This window comes from Oryx dammah, unplaced genomic scaffold, assembly GCF_014754425.2.
Source record: "Oryx dammah isolate SB20612 unplaced genomic scaffold, SCBI_Odam_1.1 HiC_scaffold_6, whole genome shotgun sequence".
Lineage (NCBI taxonomy): Eukaryota > Metazoa > Chordata > Mammalia > Artiodactyla > Bovidae > Oryx > Oryx dammah.
The window spans coordinates 2061020-2078127 of NW_024070190.1; the positions used below are offsets into that span (position 1 = coordinate 2061020).

Here is a 17108-nt window from a genome sequence, read left to right on the forward strand (position 1 = left end):
TCAGTGCTCAGCTTTCTTCACAGTCCAACTTTCACATCCATACATGACCACTGGAAAAACCATAACCTTGACTAGACGAACCTTTGTTGGTAAAGTAATGTCTCTGCTTTTGAATATGATATCTAGGTTGGTCATAACTCTCCTTCAAAGGAGTAAGCATCTTTTAATTTCATGGCTGCAATCACCATCTGCGGTGATTTTGGAGCCCCAAAAAATAAAGTCTGACACTGTTTTCACTGCTTCCCCATCTATTTCCCATGGAGTGATGCCATGATCTTAGTTTTTTGAATGTTAAGCTTTAAGCCAACTTTTTCACTCTCCTCTTTCACTTTCATCAAGAGCCTTTTTTTTTTTTTTTAGTTCCTCTTCATTTTCTGCCATAAGGGTACTTGGCCACTGGCATTTCACATATAAGAAGGGACACCATTGCTTCTGGGACATTTGAGCTCAATGTGGCTTTAGGGTCTGTGTCTTCTGAGACTATCCTCAGGGTCCCAGTGACTCAACCCCACAGAAGGACACTGGATGAACCCATGTCCTCTTCAAAAGGGACCTGGGGTTCAGACACAGATGTCTCTGGCCTAAAACTGCTTCTTGGCAACACCTGGTGGAAATCTGATAAAGCTAAGTAAACTCAACAACAAAAGAAGGTCCACCCAATTAAACCAGGGGCAAAATAGATACTTCTCCAAAAAAGATACAAATGGCCAAGAAGCAAGTGAAAAGATTCTCAGCATCACTGATAATTAAGAAAAAGCAAATCAAAACCATAGGTAAGGACACTGCTCTGTATCCAAGAAGATGGATACAAGTTAAAAATATAAACAGAAGGTAACAAGTGTTGGTGAGGATGTGGTAAAATTAGACCCCTCACACACAGCTAGTAAAATTGTAAAATGTTTCAGTTGTTACCAGAAAATAGCTTGGCAGTTCCTCAAAAAAGAAAGTTGAAATTATCACATGACTCAGCAATTCCACTCCAAAGTAAACACCTAAGAGAACTGAAAACTGGGATTCAAACAGATACTCACACATAAATGTTCACAGCAGCATTATTCACAAAAGTCAAAAGGTGTAAACAACCCAAATGTCCACCAAGAGATGAATGAATAAATAAATGTGATACATGTTGCATTGGCCCAAAAGTTCACAAACCCAAACAAACTTCCTGGCCAACCCAATACATGCAATGGAATATCACCCTTAAAAAGGAATGAAATACCAATACATGCTACAATGTGGATGTACCTCCAACCAAGTAAAAGGATCCTGATACAAACCAAGGTCAATTTATATTAAATATCCAAAATAGACAGGTCCATAGAGATAGGTGCAGAGTGGCAGTCACCAGGGGCCAGTGTGGGGGGACTAGGTGCACCGCCTAATGGGTATGGGATTTTCTTTGTGGGGTTGACAATAATGTTCTGGAACTACACAGGGGTGATGAATATGCAATGCTGTGAATGTACTAAATCCCACTGAATTGTTCACTTTAATTTTGTTATGTGAATTTCATACCTCAAAGAAGTGAATTTTAATTGTTTATCACCCCTTTCTTCCCCCCATCTCCACAGGAGAGACCACCCTGGAAGAGGCAGGGGCACAAGTCCAGAGGGGACCCCAGGAATCTGCACAGGTACCCCAGTGTGCATCCCACCTAACCACCATGCTCTCCTCTGCACATCAGCTTCTCTTGCAGAGAGAAGGACCCTGTGATGGGATTCCAGCCTGTAGACACCGGCAAAGAGCCCAGGGCCCTGCAGGCCTGACTCCTCAGAGCTCTGGGCCCCTCCTGTGCACACAGTCAGGTGGGGAGTGGCTACCAAGGGTGGGGGCAGGGCAGGAGCAGGAGACAGAGGAACAGTGTTGAGAAGTTGAGACTGGGGGTTTCTGTCACCCCAAGTCCACAGTCTTTCCCTCTCATACAGGTACGGGAGATAGGAGGCTGCAGAAGCAGATTTAAGAGGGTCCCCGGCGAGACTTCTCAAGGCTTTGTGGAGTCACACGCATGGTCTCCGGTAAAGATGCCCTGCAGGTGCCAATCTGATGAGGAGGCTCAACCCAGTGGCAAAGCATGTGCTCACAGCACAGAGTGCATGGTGGCCGTGCGCCCATGTCATGGCTAAGAGGTGGCGGAATGGAGCCCTGATTCCATCCTTTCTCCTTCCCAGAAAGAAAAAAAAGAGACAGCAGCGGATGGAAGGGCAGGATGGGGGGGGGAGGCAAGGAGGAAGCCCACTCACGACCAGCCCCCCAGCTTCTGGGTCTTTCCCTGTTTCACTGTATCTGTGTCTTTGACTGTTTCAGGGGCAGAAAAACTTGAGAAAGAAACTCCATAAACTCCTTCCCTCCCCTCGGACTCCTACCACCACGCTGCGCACCCCCAGGTCGCCCCCCACCCCCACAACCTGTCTCACTCTCAGGTTCTGGCACACGGAACGTATATCTTCCCAAGCATTTTCCAGGCTGCTCGTTAAAGCTTAGGAACTTATACTTTCTCTTTTCCTCTTTTTGTTAATTAAAGTTTAGGAATTTCTATTTATATGGTGTCTTTTTCCCGTTTGCTAAGACTAAGAACCACTGGAAATTTCTGGCAATCACACTAGAACCAGTTCTGATGTCCATTGTCTTACCAGAGAGGTTCTGATTGTTTCAGAAGCAGAATCCTTTCTCCAATCACAGGGCAGTCAGAGCTGGCACTCAGGGCACAGCTTGGAGCTCTGCCTCCCTCTCCCGGCCACCCTGCCCCTTGGGCACTTCTCTGGAGCCCATGGCTCTGTGGAACCCAGACAGTAGCTCCCAGGTCAGAAGAGCGAAGGCTTAAGACAGGGATAAAGTAAAGTCACAGTACCTCAATTTGGGAGCGGTGGGCTGAGCCCCCCAGGACCTGGGTCTGCACGGGCAGGGGCGCCTCTCCTGAGCTGGTCCCAGGACTAGGCTCTGCCTGCCACAGAGGCCCCCAGCCCCACTAGGTATCACTGATGTCATGGAAAGCCTGCACTGGCCGGACCAACAAGTGGGCACACACCTGTCCAGGTGCACAGGTGGCCTTTCTACAGCGGTGCCTTGGCTGCTATACTCTGTGGAGCCACTCACCAGGCAAAAGCAAACAGAGGTGTTTGCTCAGGGCTGGCCACCTGCTCTCCTTGAGGGCCCAGGTGGTGCCTGAACTGCCTTCCCCAAGGTCCCGCTGGCGTCATCACCCCCACAACCACGCTTTCTAGTTCCACCTCCCTGCCCTCTCTCGCCCCGCCCTACCGTGCCCAGGGTCTCGGAGTGGACAGCTCATAGGGCCACTCGCTTACAGCCGCCAGCCTCAGGGACAGGCGCCGGGGCTCCCACAGTTACCCAGCTGTGAGGCCAGAGCTTGATGGAAGCCCAGATCTCATCTGGCCCAGAGCTCAGGGAAGGTAGATGGGGGGAGGGTTGGGAGGCGAAGCCAGGCAGGAGGTAGGCTCCATCCACAGGGGCTTCCAGGGCTTCGGCCCGAAGAGGACAATACTCTCAGGTCCTCTGAGGTGCGGTGGAGCCTGTCTTAGGAGCCACAGCCTCCCTTGAGCATGGGAACATGGGGGTCGGCGGGGGGTGGGGCCTGGGCTGCCACTCTGCTGCTCTGGAGCAGGGAGGGAAAGCCATGTGGGCCCTGGAGGCCTGAGTCTTCACACCCCTTCAGGGCCCCCTGAGGACACCCAGGTCATGGCCCTCAGAGGGACATCCTGGGCTGATCTCTCTGAGTCATACCGACCCTCCAGCCTTCCAGAGGCTGAAGTGCGCCCACCCATTAAGCATAGCACTGGGCCCGTGAAGACCCAGGGGAAGCAAGTGAGAGGGAGGGAGGGAGAGAGAAGGATGACCTCCACTGCCATCATACCCTGTGGCCCAAGCCCAGGAGGGCCCCTTTCCTGCCTGGCAGCCCACTATCGCCCCTCCCATCCGGGCCCCTAGCCTGCCTTCTGCCACGCACTTCCATTTGAAATCACACACACACATCTGAGATAAGTGACCGCTTGGTGCTTCCTCTACTGCCCATTTCTCCTATAGGGAGACAGCTCTGAGGTCAAAGTCACCTTCTGCATTCTCTCCTAGTCCTGGAGAAGCTCCCTGGGCAGCAGGTGGTCCCTCTGAGGGTGTTTGTGGGCTGCTCACCAGCAGTGTTATTGTTACTATTGAGTCACTCTCTCAGAAAAACAATTGCAGAAACCAGGAGGAAGAGGAAGAAATGAAGAGGAGGAGGAGATGAGGGACTGGAGCCCAAACACAGCCCCTACAAGAGGAAGCATCCTCCCCCACATCCACAGGAAGGGGGTGGGTCTCCACAGTGGAATCTAGCCGCTTCTTCAGAATGGAAGGAAGCAATACTGTTGGGGGGGGGCACTTCTCCAGCTCTGCCTCTTTCCTGGGGTGCCCAGTGGGCACTTTCTTCTCCCAGCGTGTCCTGGAGTCCAAGTAAGGAGGCACAGTTGTACCCATGCGCCCTGAAGCCCAGCTCCTACCCCCTACTCCCACTCCTCAGCACAGCGGCTTGTCAGGTTCTAGGTCCCCAGGCAGAGGCAGGTGCAAAGGTCACATTCTCAGCCTACACCATTAGCACACCCCTTCCCTGGGGCCAGTTATGGCAGGACCCCACCTGGAGGCAGTTCCTGGACCCGTAGGACTCCCAGACATCAGCTACAGTAGCAGTCTCACCTGACAATCAGCCAGAGTCCTGGGGGCTCCTGACTCAGGTGTTGGGGAGCATGGCAGCTCACTTCCCTCCCAGACCCAGACCAGGCTGGTGACCAGAGGGTGACCAGTGGGTGAGCAGGCTCGGGCCACCTCCCCCCCCCGCCCCAGGACCCCTCCTGAGCCCTGACGCAGGTCCCCACTGCCGCTGGCCCAGAGGAGGCACTTGCTGAAGACCAGAGAACCAGGGGTGCAGACTCATGAAGACCTCTTCACGGACTCAGGTACACAGGCTGTGGGAGCCTCAGTTTCCTTACCTATGAAGTGGGAAAACAAGGCCACATCCCTCCGGGTTTCAGGAGGATACAGTCAGTAGCAGACAGGCAGTGCTGAGCACAGGATCAGCAGGCTGTAGGCCCCCTGGGGTGGCCGTTGCTGGCATCACCTTATCCAGTTAAGACCAATGGGCAGAGGACACCTCTCTCGGGTCACAGGGGAAGAAGGCCTCAGGCGAGGCAGCATTTTCCTGCCCCCCACCCCGCTTCCCCTTGGCACCCCATACTCCAGTTTAACAGATACCATAATTTTTAATTTGTTTTCTCCTCCCCTGGCTAAAAGGCCATTAGCACCCCATTAGGTGAAAGAATCCCATTTTCTTCACACCACCAAGGAAACCAGTGATTTACTTAGCCGTTCCTAATGCAATTCTGCAGAATAAAGGCAATTTTGCAATGGCCTCAATAAACTTCCCCATTTGCTCTCTGCTCGCAGACCCCACCCTTAGGAGCCTACCAGCTAACCCAGTCCCTTGCTCCCTCAGAAGGCTGGACTCTGCCAGGGCCCAGGACAGTCAGTGTGGGGCACAGGCAGCTCCCAGAGGCCAGAAGGGCTTAAGGGGCTGTGGTGGAGGACAAAGGAGGCTGGACCCAGGTGAGCCTGGTGAAGCACACCATCACTCGTCCCTGGCCAGAGAGGGAAGGGGCGGAAAGAGAAACAGAGTTGGCAGAGCAGCCTTCCTGGCTGAGGGGCTGTGCTGGCACCCGCTGGTCTGGGCAGGAGTGGCACACCCAGGTCCAACTGCAGAGGGCCAGGGCCCACAGCCTGGAGAGCAGGCTGTAAGTCATGGCCAGTACTAGGAGTGAGAGGCCCCAGGGGTGTGCAGGCACGGAGGGCAGGTCCCTCCTAGTGGGCAGAGGTGCTGAGCAAAATGGGACCCCAGAGGCCAGGCCAGGAAGACGGGAGGTGTGAGGCCTAGTGAAGAAGAGCAGGGGGTCAGGGAGAAAGTGCTGGGTGAGCGGTCAGCCTGAGACATTCAGGGCGAGCCCTGGAAGCTAGGACTCAGTTTCCTCATCCATGCCACAGGGACGCCATACCTGTCCTGGAGCAGCCAAACGCCACACACTTCTGAGAACAACTTCTAGATGGGAGTTCTTTAGCTCTGGATCCAGGATGCCCCAGGTGGACGGGCTGTGCCCCCTGAGTGTGAGTAGGGAGGGGCAGGTGTCTCTGTGTATACACATGGGGGTCTCAGTGTGTGGGAGAGGCAGGGAAGGGGGCTGGGTTTCCCAGATGAGGGTGTAGTGTGAGGGGCTGAGCATGGGGGTGAGTGTGTCTACAGGCCTCATGATCATGTATCCTTGAGAAAGGGCAGTGGTGTCTCAGTGATCGCCAAGAGTGAGTGTGAGTGTGTGAGCATGGATTCAGGAGTGTGTGTGTGTGTGTGTGGGTGTGTGTGTGTGTGCATGTGCCCATGGAATTTGTGCCCTCACACAAATTCCAGACTGTGTGTGAGCAGTCCTGCCCTACTCTGGGAGTCTGTGTCTGGGATGGCACCTTTTTCTGAAGGCGCACGCATTCTTACACAATGAGAGTGTGTACACGTGGAGAGGGGCACACCCTAGGGGTCTGGTGATGTCCTATGACCTTGCTCTGAGCACCCCTGAGCCCTCTAGCCCATTCCTGCCAGCCCTGAGGCAGTGCTTTCTTTCCCCAACACTCGGGTCCAGGCCACTGCCGCTCCATCTGGTTGCCTCCCTACTCCGCCTCTCAGCAGCCATCCAGCACAGAAGAGAGCTTCGGGTCTGGGGGAGGCAGGTCTAGACCAGCAGGGAAGGCTTTCATCCCCTAGAGACCCAGCAGGTAACAGGCACGGCCACCGAAGGGCTGCATCCACAAGGGGGCGCCCCGAGGCCGGGCTACTCCCAGCCTGGGCGAGTCCCGGAGCAGTGGCCCCGGCTCACTAGTGGCAGTCTGGAGCAACACACCGAGAGCTCAGGACTGCCACTCTGAGTAAAGTGTGCCCGCAGGCCTCTTCAAACGCCCCGCTGTCTCCTCCTGGGTACCGCGGGGCCACCTCTCCACTCTGTGTCACCAGTCATGGTTTCTTACTCATTCCGTTGGAAGAGTGGGTGGAGCAGGAGACCTCCTTTCCCTGGATAGGAGGGCCTTTCTCCCACCACCCTACTCCGTGAGTCCAGGCTGTGAAAAAGCCACTTGCATTCCTACCAAGTCACTAGCGGCCCCGCTCCCAGTCCAGTCCTCCTAAGCTGGACACCCTGGCTAAACATAGGAAAGGCATGGGAAGTCCTCTGCTAGGTTCTGAGGCCGCCCAGCCCACCCTGGCTTCCGGCTCTCACCTGATCACCCGCCGATCACTACAAAGTTGCAAAGCAGAGTTACAAGAGATCTTCTCAACACCTTGTTTGTGTTTACTTCTCCCCTGTCTTCAGCCTTCTCCTGCCTGTTTCCCCCTCACAGCACCTTAACCCCAGACTCCCAAGGCTTCCCCCATTCTTCCCCAGGGCATGGAAAGGACTTCTCCCCTGCCTTTCCTGTGATTGGCTGGGGGCCCAACCTAGTCTAAGTATCTGCCTCTTGAGCTTAGGATCCAGTCACACAAATGAAACCCTGGGCAGGCCTGTGAACCCACGGTCTATGCAGGACCCAGGGCCAGAAGCAGGGAACCTTTTGTATTCCCAAAGGCCGCAGGGAAAGGTGGGGGAGGGTGGCGGGGGCTACTCTCAGAGGGAAATTTGGTGCATACACATAAGTATTAAGATAGAAAAATCGGGGACAATTTGAGAGAAACTAAAATTCGTGGCCACGGGTGGGTAAGGAGCAAAGATTCCACAGCCTTGGGGTTCATTCATCTTGTCAAGAGTTTTGGAGGTGGGGGCAGCGACCAGTCTTTGCAAAGCCACTTCGAACCTTCCCAGCACCGATGCTGATGGCACACAGCCCTACTCCACTCCAGGATGGTCAAAGCGCTTGGTACAGGTTGGCCCCCAAGAGTCAAATGGTACCAAAGGTCACATCTTCAGGTGCCCCTGCGGGGCAGCAGCAGGAGACTCTAAAGACGCGGGCGGAACTGGAACCAGGGACGGTGGCGCTGGGCCAGCCCTAGCGGGCCCTCGAGGGCAGCCTCCCTGGAGGCCACAGGCTTGGGGGATTTTTAAGGAGGAGGGTGGCAAGAACGCACAAGGGAAAAGCAACCGTTTATAAAAGAGCAGATCTCCTCCGCTCTCACCTGAGAGAGGATATCAGAGCTGGAGGAGAAACGCACCGACGTGGAGTGCGAAAAGGAAACCAAGACGGAGCAATTGTTTACAGAAACACAACTCCTCATGCCCCAGTGGCAGGCTTTCTAGGGCTACCTTACCCGTCTTCCCCGACCTGCACCGAAACGCCGACAAGACCCGCTCGGTTCGCCCCGAGACGCCACTGTGGCGCGAGGCGCAACCAGGCAGGCAAGCGCGGCTGCGACTCCGGCCCTGGGCACCGGCCCTGGGCGCCGACCCTGGCCGCCCGGCCCGTGTCCCGCTCCGGCCCGAGATCCGCCCAGCCTGGGGCCCGAGGCGCGCTGCCAGCCACACCACCCCACTCCCCGTGGAGCCCAGGCGGCCAGTAACTGCGCGGCCCGCTGCCCGCCGCAAACAGAAAGGCGTTTTCGAACGCATCCACTCCACCGCGCGGCGCCAACTTCGCCCCGGCCGCCGCGGGCATCAGTCCCCGACAGAACTCACCTTCGCCGAGCAGGGGCAGCAGCAGAAGCAGCAACCGCAGCCCCACGGCGCTGGCCGTCGCCTTCGCCATCGCCGATGCACGCTGCGGCCGCGGCGAGAGGGACGCTTCCTTGGGCTGGGGGGCTCCGCGGCGGGGTGCGGTGCTCAGCCGGGCCGCCCCATGCCCGTCCCGGAGCGGAGGGCGCGGCGAACACTGTGGGCGCCGAGCGTCGGGGCGCGGGCTCCCAGGCACTCTCCGCAGCCGTGCGCGGGGCTCCGGGAGCGGGACTGAGGCGGGGAGGGCGCGGGCTGCACCCGAGGCGAGGGCAGGGGCGGGGCGGGGCGGGGAGGGGGGCGGGCTGGGGGCGGGGCGGGCGGGGCCAGGGTGCGGGAGTGAGGGCGGGGCGCGGGGTACCACCCCAGGAGACGCCTGGTGCGGTTCGCCCGGGGCGAGGGTTAGGAGACCAGAGCCGGACGCGGGGTGCAGGCCGGGCGGGGCACGAGTAGGGGCGAGGTGCGGGACCCGGGTACCGGCCTGGCAGCCGCAGCCCGAAGCCGCGCACCTCCGCACGCACAGTCACTCTTCCTCAGCCTGTGCGTCCTCTCGCTGTCTCTGCGCTTCGACCTCCCCTGCCGCCCAGAGACGGCAGGGGAACCAGGCGGGGATGCGGGGTCTGGGCGGACTGGCTGGGGGTGCGCCCGAGCGGACATGCAGACTAGGCAGGCGCCCCGCCTCCAGGCTCCGGGCGCGGCGCGCATCCTCCGCCATTTCTCGGAGGGGGGAGGTGCGGTGGGAGCGCGGCCTCTCTGGGGGCCGGAGGAGGGAGGAGGGCGGAGGGGAAGAGTCCCCGCGAGGGACCGCGAGCCGGCGCGCCTTCTGCGCACTCCGGGGGTGCGCCTGGCGCGTGGCTTCCTAGTCCCTTCGGGGGTGCCCTGGCGTTAGTTTGTGAACCCCTCTTTAGGACTGGTCCAGCCAATGAAAGCAAGAATCACAGTGGGCACACCTTTCAAAGAGACGGAGCTGGCTTTAACGGGACGCTTGGAGGGTAATACCCTTTCTCCCCCACCACAGATTAGAATTCTTAGGATGTGGGGCTGACAGAGTAGCAGAGCAAGTAGCAAGGAGGAACTGGAGCCCAAAAGAATTTAACTTTTGCCCCAAGAAATGATGCCCATAAACACATCTGATACTAAAGAGGGAAGATTCTGGATCCCTAACGTGGGAGGTCCTGGGGTGAGGTGGTAGGTGAGTGCTAGGCTCCTGTGGGAAAAGTCCCTGTTCTCCCGCCTCCCAGCTGCCTTTTGAGGTCCGGCCCCCACCGAGGCACAGAGGAAGCACATGGGACCTTGGGGTGGGAGGATCCCAGGTCCCTAGGCCTGAGGTGCCCCTATTTCAGGGTCTTTTTTTCCTGCTGTGCACAGAGCCGCGCCCTCCTGCCTGGCTGAGCTCAGAGCTGAGTAAGAGCTGTGCACATCACTGCAGATATGAAGTCAAAGTGAAGTCACTTGCCGTCAGGAGGAGGAGCTGCCAAGACAGGCTGGCTGGGGGCTCTGCCAGCTGAGATGTCCAAGCCGGCCTGTTGGCAGAAGGCCAGGGCACAGTGCTGCCAGCTCAGGAGAGCCACCCTGCGGCCACCAGACCTGGTGTTGCCTGCCTCACCCTCCCAGGGCCTCAGGCCCTTGGACCTCTGGCTCTAGAGTTGGCTGTGGGGGACTCCCCTGGGTGTGGACTGGCCCTACCTCTGGTGCTAATAATATTCACCAAGGCTGAGCGCTCAGGCCTGTGCACAGTGAAGGGACCTGAGTTAGGAAGGGAGATCCCAAGAGAGAAATTTCTGTTACAGGCTTCTGTGGCAGGAGGAAGCAGGCTTCCTCTTTCTGTGGCAGGAGGATGCAGAAGGAAGACGGGTGGCCTGGCGCATTCTCCCAACTGGCCCCTTGTGGAGCCGCCCCGGCCAAGCCTTGGCTGACACCGGTCAGGCCGAATGTCCAGTCGTGCTCTGGGTGACCATCTCAAGGGACACTGTGCTCCTGCCTGATCCCCTCAGGCCCTTCCACTCCCTCTCCACCACCACCCTTGGGGGTCTTGAGAGGACATCTGACACTGTGGTGGGGGTATTGCCTTCTTAGAAAAAGTCCAGGGAGCCTGCTGTGTGTAGTTCTGTCCCCACCTGTGTGTGCACACGTGTATGCATGAGCACATACCTGTGTCACATACAGGGACGCGGATGCACACTCTCCCCCATGTGTATGCCCAGAGACCCGACCAGACAATCATCCAGGAGAGGGCAGAGGTGAAGCGCTGGGCTTTCTGGCCTCGGGTCCTGCATATCCATGAGACCCCCAGAGACCTAGACAAGGCCCACCTCCACCAGAAGGCCTGATGGCAACTCTTTGCTCCAATCACCCTCCCTTGAGCCACCTCAGTGGAGTTGTTTTTCTCCTCTGAATTTCTGGCCCCACCTTGCTCTTTTCCCTTCCTTCCTCTGATCTTCCTTTTCCTCCCTCGCCTGCTTCCCCCCCACTTCTCTGGAAGAATCTCTTCTCCATTCCTCCCCGAAGCACAATAACCAGGCTAGCTGCATCACTGGGACCTCAGGGTCTTCATCATGTACTAGAACATGGAAGTAATAATACAGTAACCACTTGGCAGTGCTGTGAGGCTGAACCCAAGTGAAGCTTTGACAGAATCAGCACCGTTTCTGGCTTTCTAGAAAGTGAGCCTTTTTTTTTTTTTTTTTGGCTCTTCTTCCAGGGGTCCTCTAAAGTCCAAGGTGCTGTCTGGGTGGTAGGCTGGGGGCAGCGACCTGGTGTGAAGGTTGCAGGTGGGCTCTGAGTTGTATCCCAGCCATCTCTCTCTGTTCTGTGTGACCTCAGCATGTTTGCAACATCTCTGGGCCTCAGGAAAGCAGAGCTCCCTCCCCTTAGGTGCCTGAGGACAGATGAATCTGCGGCAATGGGCAGGCGCTATCCTGGTTTATCTCTGATTCCCATCAGCTGTGGAAGCTGAGGCCGAGGCCAGAGTGGTCAGGTAGCACAGAACACAGGTGGCCCCTAAAACAAGCTGTCTGCTGCCCTTAGCTCTGGCTTCCCACCTGCACAGGTAACAATTATGTTACCTGTATGGGGATGGCAGCCAAAGATACCAGTCTGCAGGAGGCAATGCCTGTCTCCAGCCCTCCCCACAGGACCTTCAGCTTTCTCAGTGGAAGGAGAGAGCGCGCTAGAACCCCAGAGTCCTCTTTGCCACCACAGCACTTATCTGAGTGTGTAATTACACATTCGGGAGTGGTGGGTTGATTTATGCTCATACCTCACCCAGGCTTTGGGGGCTTTGCTCACATCAAGTCCCCAGCCCAAGGGTACCACTGGCTGGAGACCACTGGAACCTGATGGGGGCCTCAGGCCTGGCAGTGCCTGCCTCTTGCCTTGAGGACACCAAGGAGAAGGCCTGTCCTGGCTTACAAACAAGCCATAGCAGTAACAGGGAGCTCGAATTGGCCAGTCTGACAGATATGGCCTGAATGCTCTTTAGAAAAAAACATCTCCCTGGGCAGTTTCATAATCTGCCTCGTAATGCAGATTTAGACAAGTTTTTACGAATGCACTTTTTAAAATAGGTCTTAATGGATCCTTTGCAGTAGTTACAGTCCATTGTGTAAATGCAAACAGAAGGCTTTTTGAAAACATGTATTATTGATCAGAAAGGCAGCAGCAATTAGAAGCCAGTATGTCATATCATTCAATACACACTTCCTATACAGCCCTGCTTGTGCTCACTCATAACTTTCTGACAAATTATCCTGTCACTGGGAAGCCTTTTCTTTTCCCTTTTGCTTCTAGAAGCGAAGGCGAATCTCCCCATCAGTTATTAGCTAGAGGTGAATGAAAAATTAAGCTTACCTTTTCCATCGCAAAACCTATTTATGACTTCTCCAGTTTCCAAACTGAAATGGCAAAACCTTCAGGTAAGACGGATGATGCATCTCGATTTGGTCTGTGGCTCACAGTGGAAAAACAAAACTGGTGACAGGTAGCATGTGCTTCAGGAGGGCAGAATCACAAAGCCAGGAAGGTCTGCTTTGTGGCAGTGTTGCTTAGCCAGGGTCCACAGGGAGGAACCTTGGATGTCCCTCCCTGGTCATGTAACCTAAAATGATCAACAAGCATGAAGCTGAGCCTTATTTTTGCTCAAAAATTCATATATGAGTCTGTATTTCACCCGATCTGCACATTTACCATTTGCTCTTCTTCTTGAAAAGTTCATCTATTTAATAAATATTTGCTGGGCACTGACTGTCTTCCCGGCACCCTTTTCAAACTACAGTGAGCTAAGCCAAGACCCTCCCTTTGGGGTACTTCTCAAGGACAATCGCCAACAGGTAAGGCACAGACACACAGGGCATTCACAAGTGACCCCAGATGGGGAGGGACATGGGGAACGGTGTCTGTCAGGGCGGATGTCCTAGGGAGTTGATTTTGGGCAAAGAAGATAGAACTGTGGATGCTGCCCACAGGGAGTGGGGAGGTGACAGGGTGGGCCTTGGGTTTCCTCTGTTGCCCCAGCAGGGATAAGGGGTCTCTGTCTCCCCGTGAAGCACCTCCTCGATAGCCTCACCCACCTTCTAGAAGTGCAGTTCTGGTCTCTGAGAGGGTTACAGCCTGTAGGATTGGCAGAGAGAATGCTCTGACCCAGGCAATCTTTGGGAGCGGAAAAAGCCTGCTGTGTTCTTGGTGTGCTGACAAATAGGAAGTCCATTGACTTAATGTCCTGTAAATGGCTTCCGAGGCCTCCTTGCCCAGGGTGGGGTGGGTGCAGCTCCAGGCACGCTGTGCGGCCCCTACATCCGTCTCAGGAGTGCGGGTGCTGAGGCAGTGTGTGTGGGGCGGCCGCTGTCCCTGGAAGGGAGGGGGAGGAGGGCACAGGTTGTGCCCTCCCACACGTTGAGCCCTGCCTGTGGGAGGGCACAACCTGTGTGGCTCCCCCAGCCCCCTGTGCTTACAGGCCCACGAGAAGCAGGGCACTGACTGACCCCCGGTCTCCCCACCTCGATCCAGGAAGTGCTCCTAAAGACCTTATTCAGCGATGGTAGCAGCCCCAGGTTTGGGAGGGGGGGGCGCTGTGTCGGGTAGAGCTAGGGTGCCCCATTGCTTCCTCTCCAACACCTCCCCTCAAGGTGGCTGTCTGAACCTAGGTTCGTGGTGGGGGGTAGCTCCCAGTCCTGCTGTAGACCCTTTACCCAGTCCGGGTGGGCACCCCTCAGCACCCCTGATTGCTGGGAAGCTGGCCAGCCTGGCCTTCATCCCCAGTGCTGTCCACAGAAGGTTCTGTGATTGGTGGCAACTTCCTCTTCTATCCCATCCAATGAGATGGCCACTAGCCAAGTGTGGCTGTGGATGGTGAGACTCAGGAACTGAATTTATAATAATGTAAAATTAAGTAGTCATACATGGCTAGTGTGTTTATTGGGCACTGATGCTCTAAGAAACACCTTCCCAGCCTCTCCCCGGGGGTCCTGGGAGGCTGGGCAGCCTCCTAGCCCAAACCTCCCCCGCTGTGGGGAGAGCAGAGAAGCCAGAGCCTGCTGAGTCCCAGTGGGCGCTCTGATCCAGCAGCTTCCACTCTGTTTCCTGGTGGATTGAAAGTGCTGGAGCCCCCACCCCCACCCTCAACAGTAGCAGTCTTGCTGGGGTTCCCCGTGGGCACACTCTCTCTCATCCTGGGGAATCTTCTGTTCCCCTCCAGACCCAGCACCAAGTCTGACCACGTCTCCTGAAACCCCTGCCTCCTGCAGGCAGAGTGGGTGCTGGAGGGCCCTGTTCTCAGGGGCCTCTTTGGAAAGGGGCTGATGAGCTCGTGCATATTAATATGTGGTGATGAATAGCTGTCAGGGGACTCTGTGCAGCAGCCTGAGACTCAAGGGCCTGCTCGCTGGGGCTGGGAACTCAGCATCTAGCCCCTCTCCAGGGCCCACATCCCTATGTTCCCAAGCCACCCCGTCTCTGGTGACTTCAGACGCCCCACATATTCTCTGGCCACTGACCTCCACTGGCTGTCCCTTCTGTCTAGAAAGCTCTTTCTGCCTGCTCCTGGCCCCCTCTGTTGTTCAGCTCTTAATTGTCACTCAGAAGTCTGGGCTCCAAGATACCACTCTTCCCAGCTGATACTCAGATGCTCCATCTAAACAATTTGAAGGGAACCCAGTATGCTTCCTGGGTTTCCCTGGCGGCTCAGTGGTAAAGAATCTGCCTCCATTGCAACAGCCACAGGAGATGTGGGTTTGATCCCTGGGTTGGGAAGATCTTTGGAGGAGGATATGGCAACCACCCCAGTATTCTTGCCTGGAGAATTTCACGGACAGAGCCGACTGGCGGGCTACAGTCCCTGGGGTCACAAAGAATCTGGACGTGATTGAAGCAACTGAGCACACACACATGCACGAGGCGTGCTTTCTGTTTTTTGTTGTTGTTGTTGTTGTTGTTGTTTTGGCCACGCCCTGCAGCATATGCAATCTTAGTTCTCCAACCAGGGAATCAAACCTGTGTCCCCTGCATCAGGAGCATGGAGTCTTAACCACTGCGCCGCCAGGGAAGTCCCGCTTCCTGGTTTAACTGTGCTGGATTTATCTCTCGGCCCTCTCCACGGGGACATGGTGAGGACTCGGGGGGCTAGTTGGATGACCTGCTGTGAGGATTGGCCCTGGAAGCTAAGAAGACAGCCTGGGCAGAGGCACAAGGTGCATTCAGGAGGCAGGAGGTGGGGGGGCAGGGCCATCTGCTGTGACAGCATCAGTCCTCACCGGTGCACACTCACACCCCTCTGCGCCCCTTCTCCCTCTGGGCTGCCTCCTCGGTGTGAACAGAAGCCTGTTGAGTCTGTAAACATCAGCGGAAGGGGCGACAGGAGCAGGGCTGGAGCCGGAAGACAATTCACAGGGAGGGAACAAGACGCCCCAAATAAATCATTCGGGGCCTGACATTTGGAGCGTTTGAGTTTGAGACCAAACACAGATGCCCTTTAGATAAATACATTTTGAGACGTGTTCTGCAGGAGAAGTTTATGACTTTAATAGGTTTTTAGTGTCAGACGAGCATCAGGAAGTGTTTTGTTGAGAGACCTTCTCTTAAAAGCTCAGAATCCTTCTCCTCCCTCTTGCCCTTTAAACAGAAGGATACAGGGATCCTCAGCAAGGGGAGCTTCTCTTTCTCCAGGTTCCCTGGGGACTGGCCCTGGGCCGGGATTGCACAACTGAGGAATGTTCTGGAAGGTTCTGAAGACCTCGGTGCTCCAGGCCAGCAGGGTGGGGGGTGGAGGGTCTCTCGGGAAGCTGATTTAGAAGCTTAGAAGCACCCTCCTCACTCAGAGCAACTCTCCCACCCCCAACCCCCAATTCCTCCCTCCCACAGAGGTCCACAGGGATGAGAAGGGCTCTGTGTGGAGGTTGTGGGTCCCCCTCAAGCCTCCAGAGGTTGGCAATTTTCTGTGGGTTGGAAACTTTACAAAGTTCCCCCACGCTGAAGCCCAGGAGTACGAAGGAGCTGAGCTCACTGCAGGCCCTACGCCAGAGAGAGGAGACATGAGGAGAAGGTCAGATGCAATCATGTCTGGAAGCTTCTCCCTTCCGGCTTAGAGACAGGCCCCCACCTGCCCATCCTGGGCTCTGCCCCAGGACCTCCAGGGAGCCTTGCGGCTGCCCTCTGCCCAGTTCCAGCCCGGACACCAAGCAGCCACTGGTGGGGCTGCTTCTACTATCCCATGTGTGCTGCTCTGCCCTTGCCCTGCCCCTCAAGACAGGGGCTGCATTGTGAGGGGGTGGACGCAGTTGCAACCTCCGCGAATTGCAACCTGTCCTTGAACGAGGCCAGCATGGAAGAACTCACCGCAGATCGTCTGTGCTGTGACTCTGGGCCACACAGGGAGGCCCCCTGGCTGAGCCAGGCAGAACTCAGGCTTGTCTTCCTGCCACACATGGGTGTGGATGGGCTGGGGGCACACAGGGAGGCCCACGACCTGGCTCGCAGAAAACACATGAGTGGCACTGAAAGGAAGCCCATGTGAACTTTGTGGGCACAGCAGGCCCCTCCTAGTACAGCTGTGAGAGGAGCACTGGGGTGGTGGGGGATGGGAGAGAAGGGACCGCTGTGTCTGTGCTCTTCTCAGCACAAGACGTCTCCTGGGGGCAGGAGAAAGGTTCTAATCAATCAGCACACTAAGACTACACACTGACTTCAGGGAGGGCCCTTCGTTTCCCATAGGTGACTTCTGAGGACACCTGGAACCACATTTTCAACCACTCCTGTAACTGTGAAACTGCTGTAACTAAGAAGCTCAACCTCAGTTTTTCCATGTCTGTGGAGAATTCTGCCCTCCCACTCCGCTCCTCCATCTCCCACCCACTAGCCCTGGCCCTTAGAGGCTTGTCTCAGACCCTCTCCTTGCCCCAG

General features: G+C 56.2%; 1 protein-coding gene across 1 annotated transcript in view; it reads right to left on the reverse strand.

Moving 5' to 3' along the window:
* The window catches only part of LOC120865390 (proto-oncogene tyrosine-protein kinase receptor Ret), a 51884-nt gene extending 43112 nt beyond the window's left edge, over nucleotides 1-8772 (reverse strand). The window contains exon 1 of the mRNA XM_040242659.1: nucleotides 8685-8772. Coding sequence (XP_040098593.1) covers nucleotides 8685-8754 — 70 coding nt within the window. The 5' untranslated portion in view covers nucleotides 8755-8772. The remainder of the gene's footprint in view (nucleotides 1-8684) is intronic.
* Nucleotides 8773-17108: the final 8336 nt, after the last annotated feature.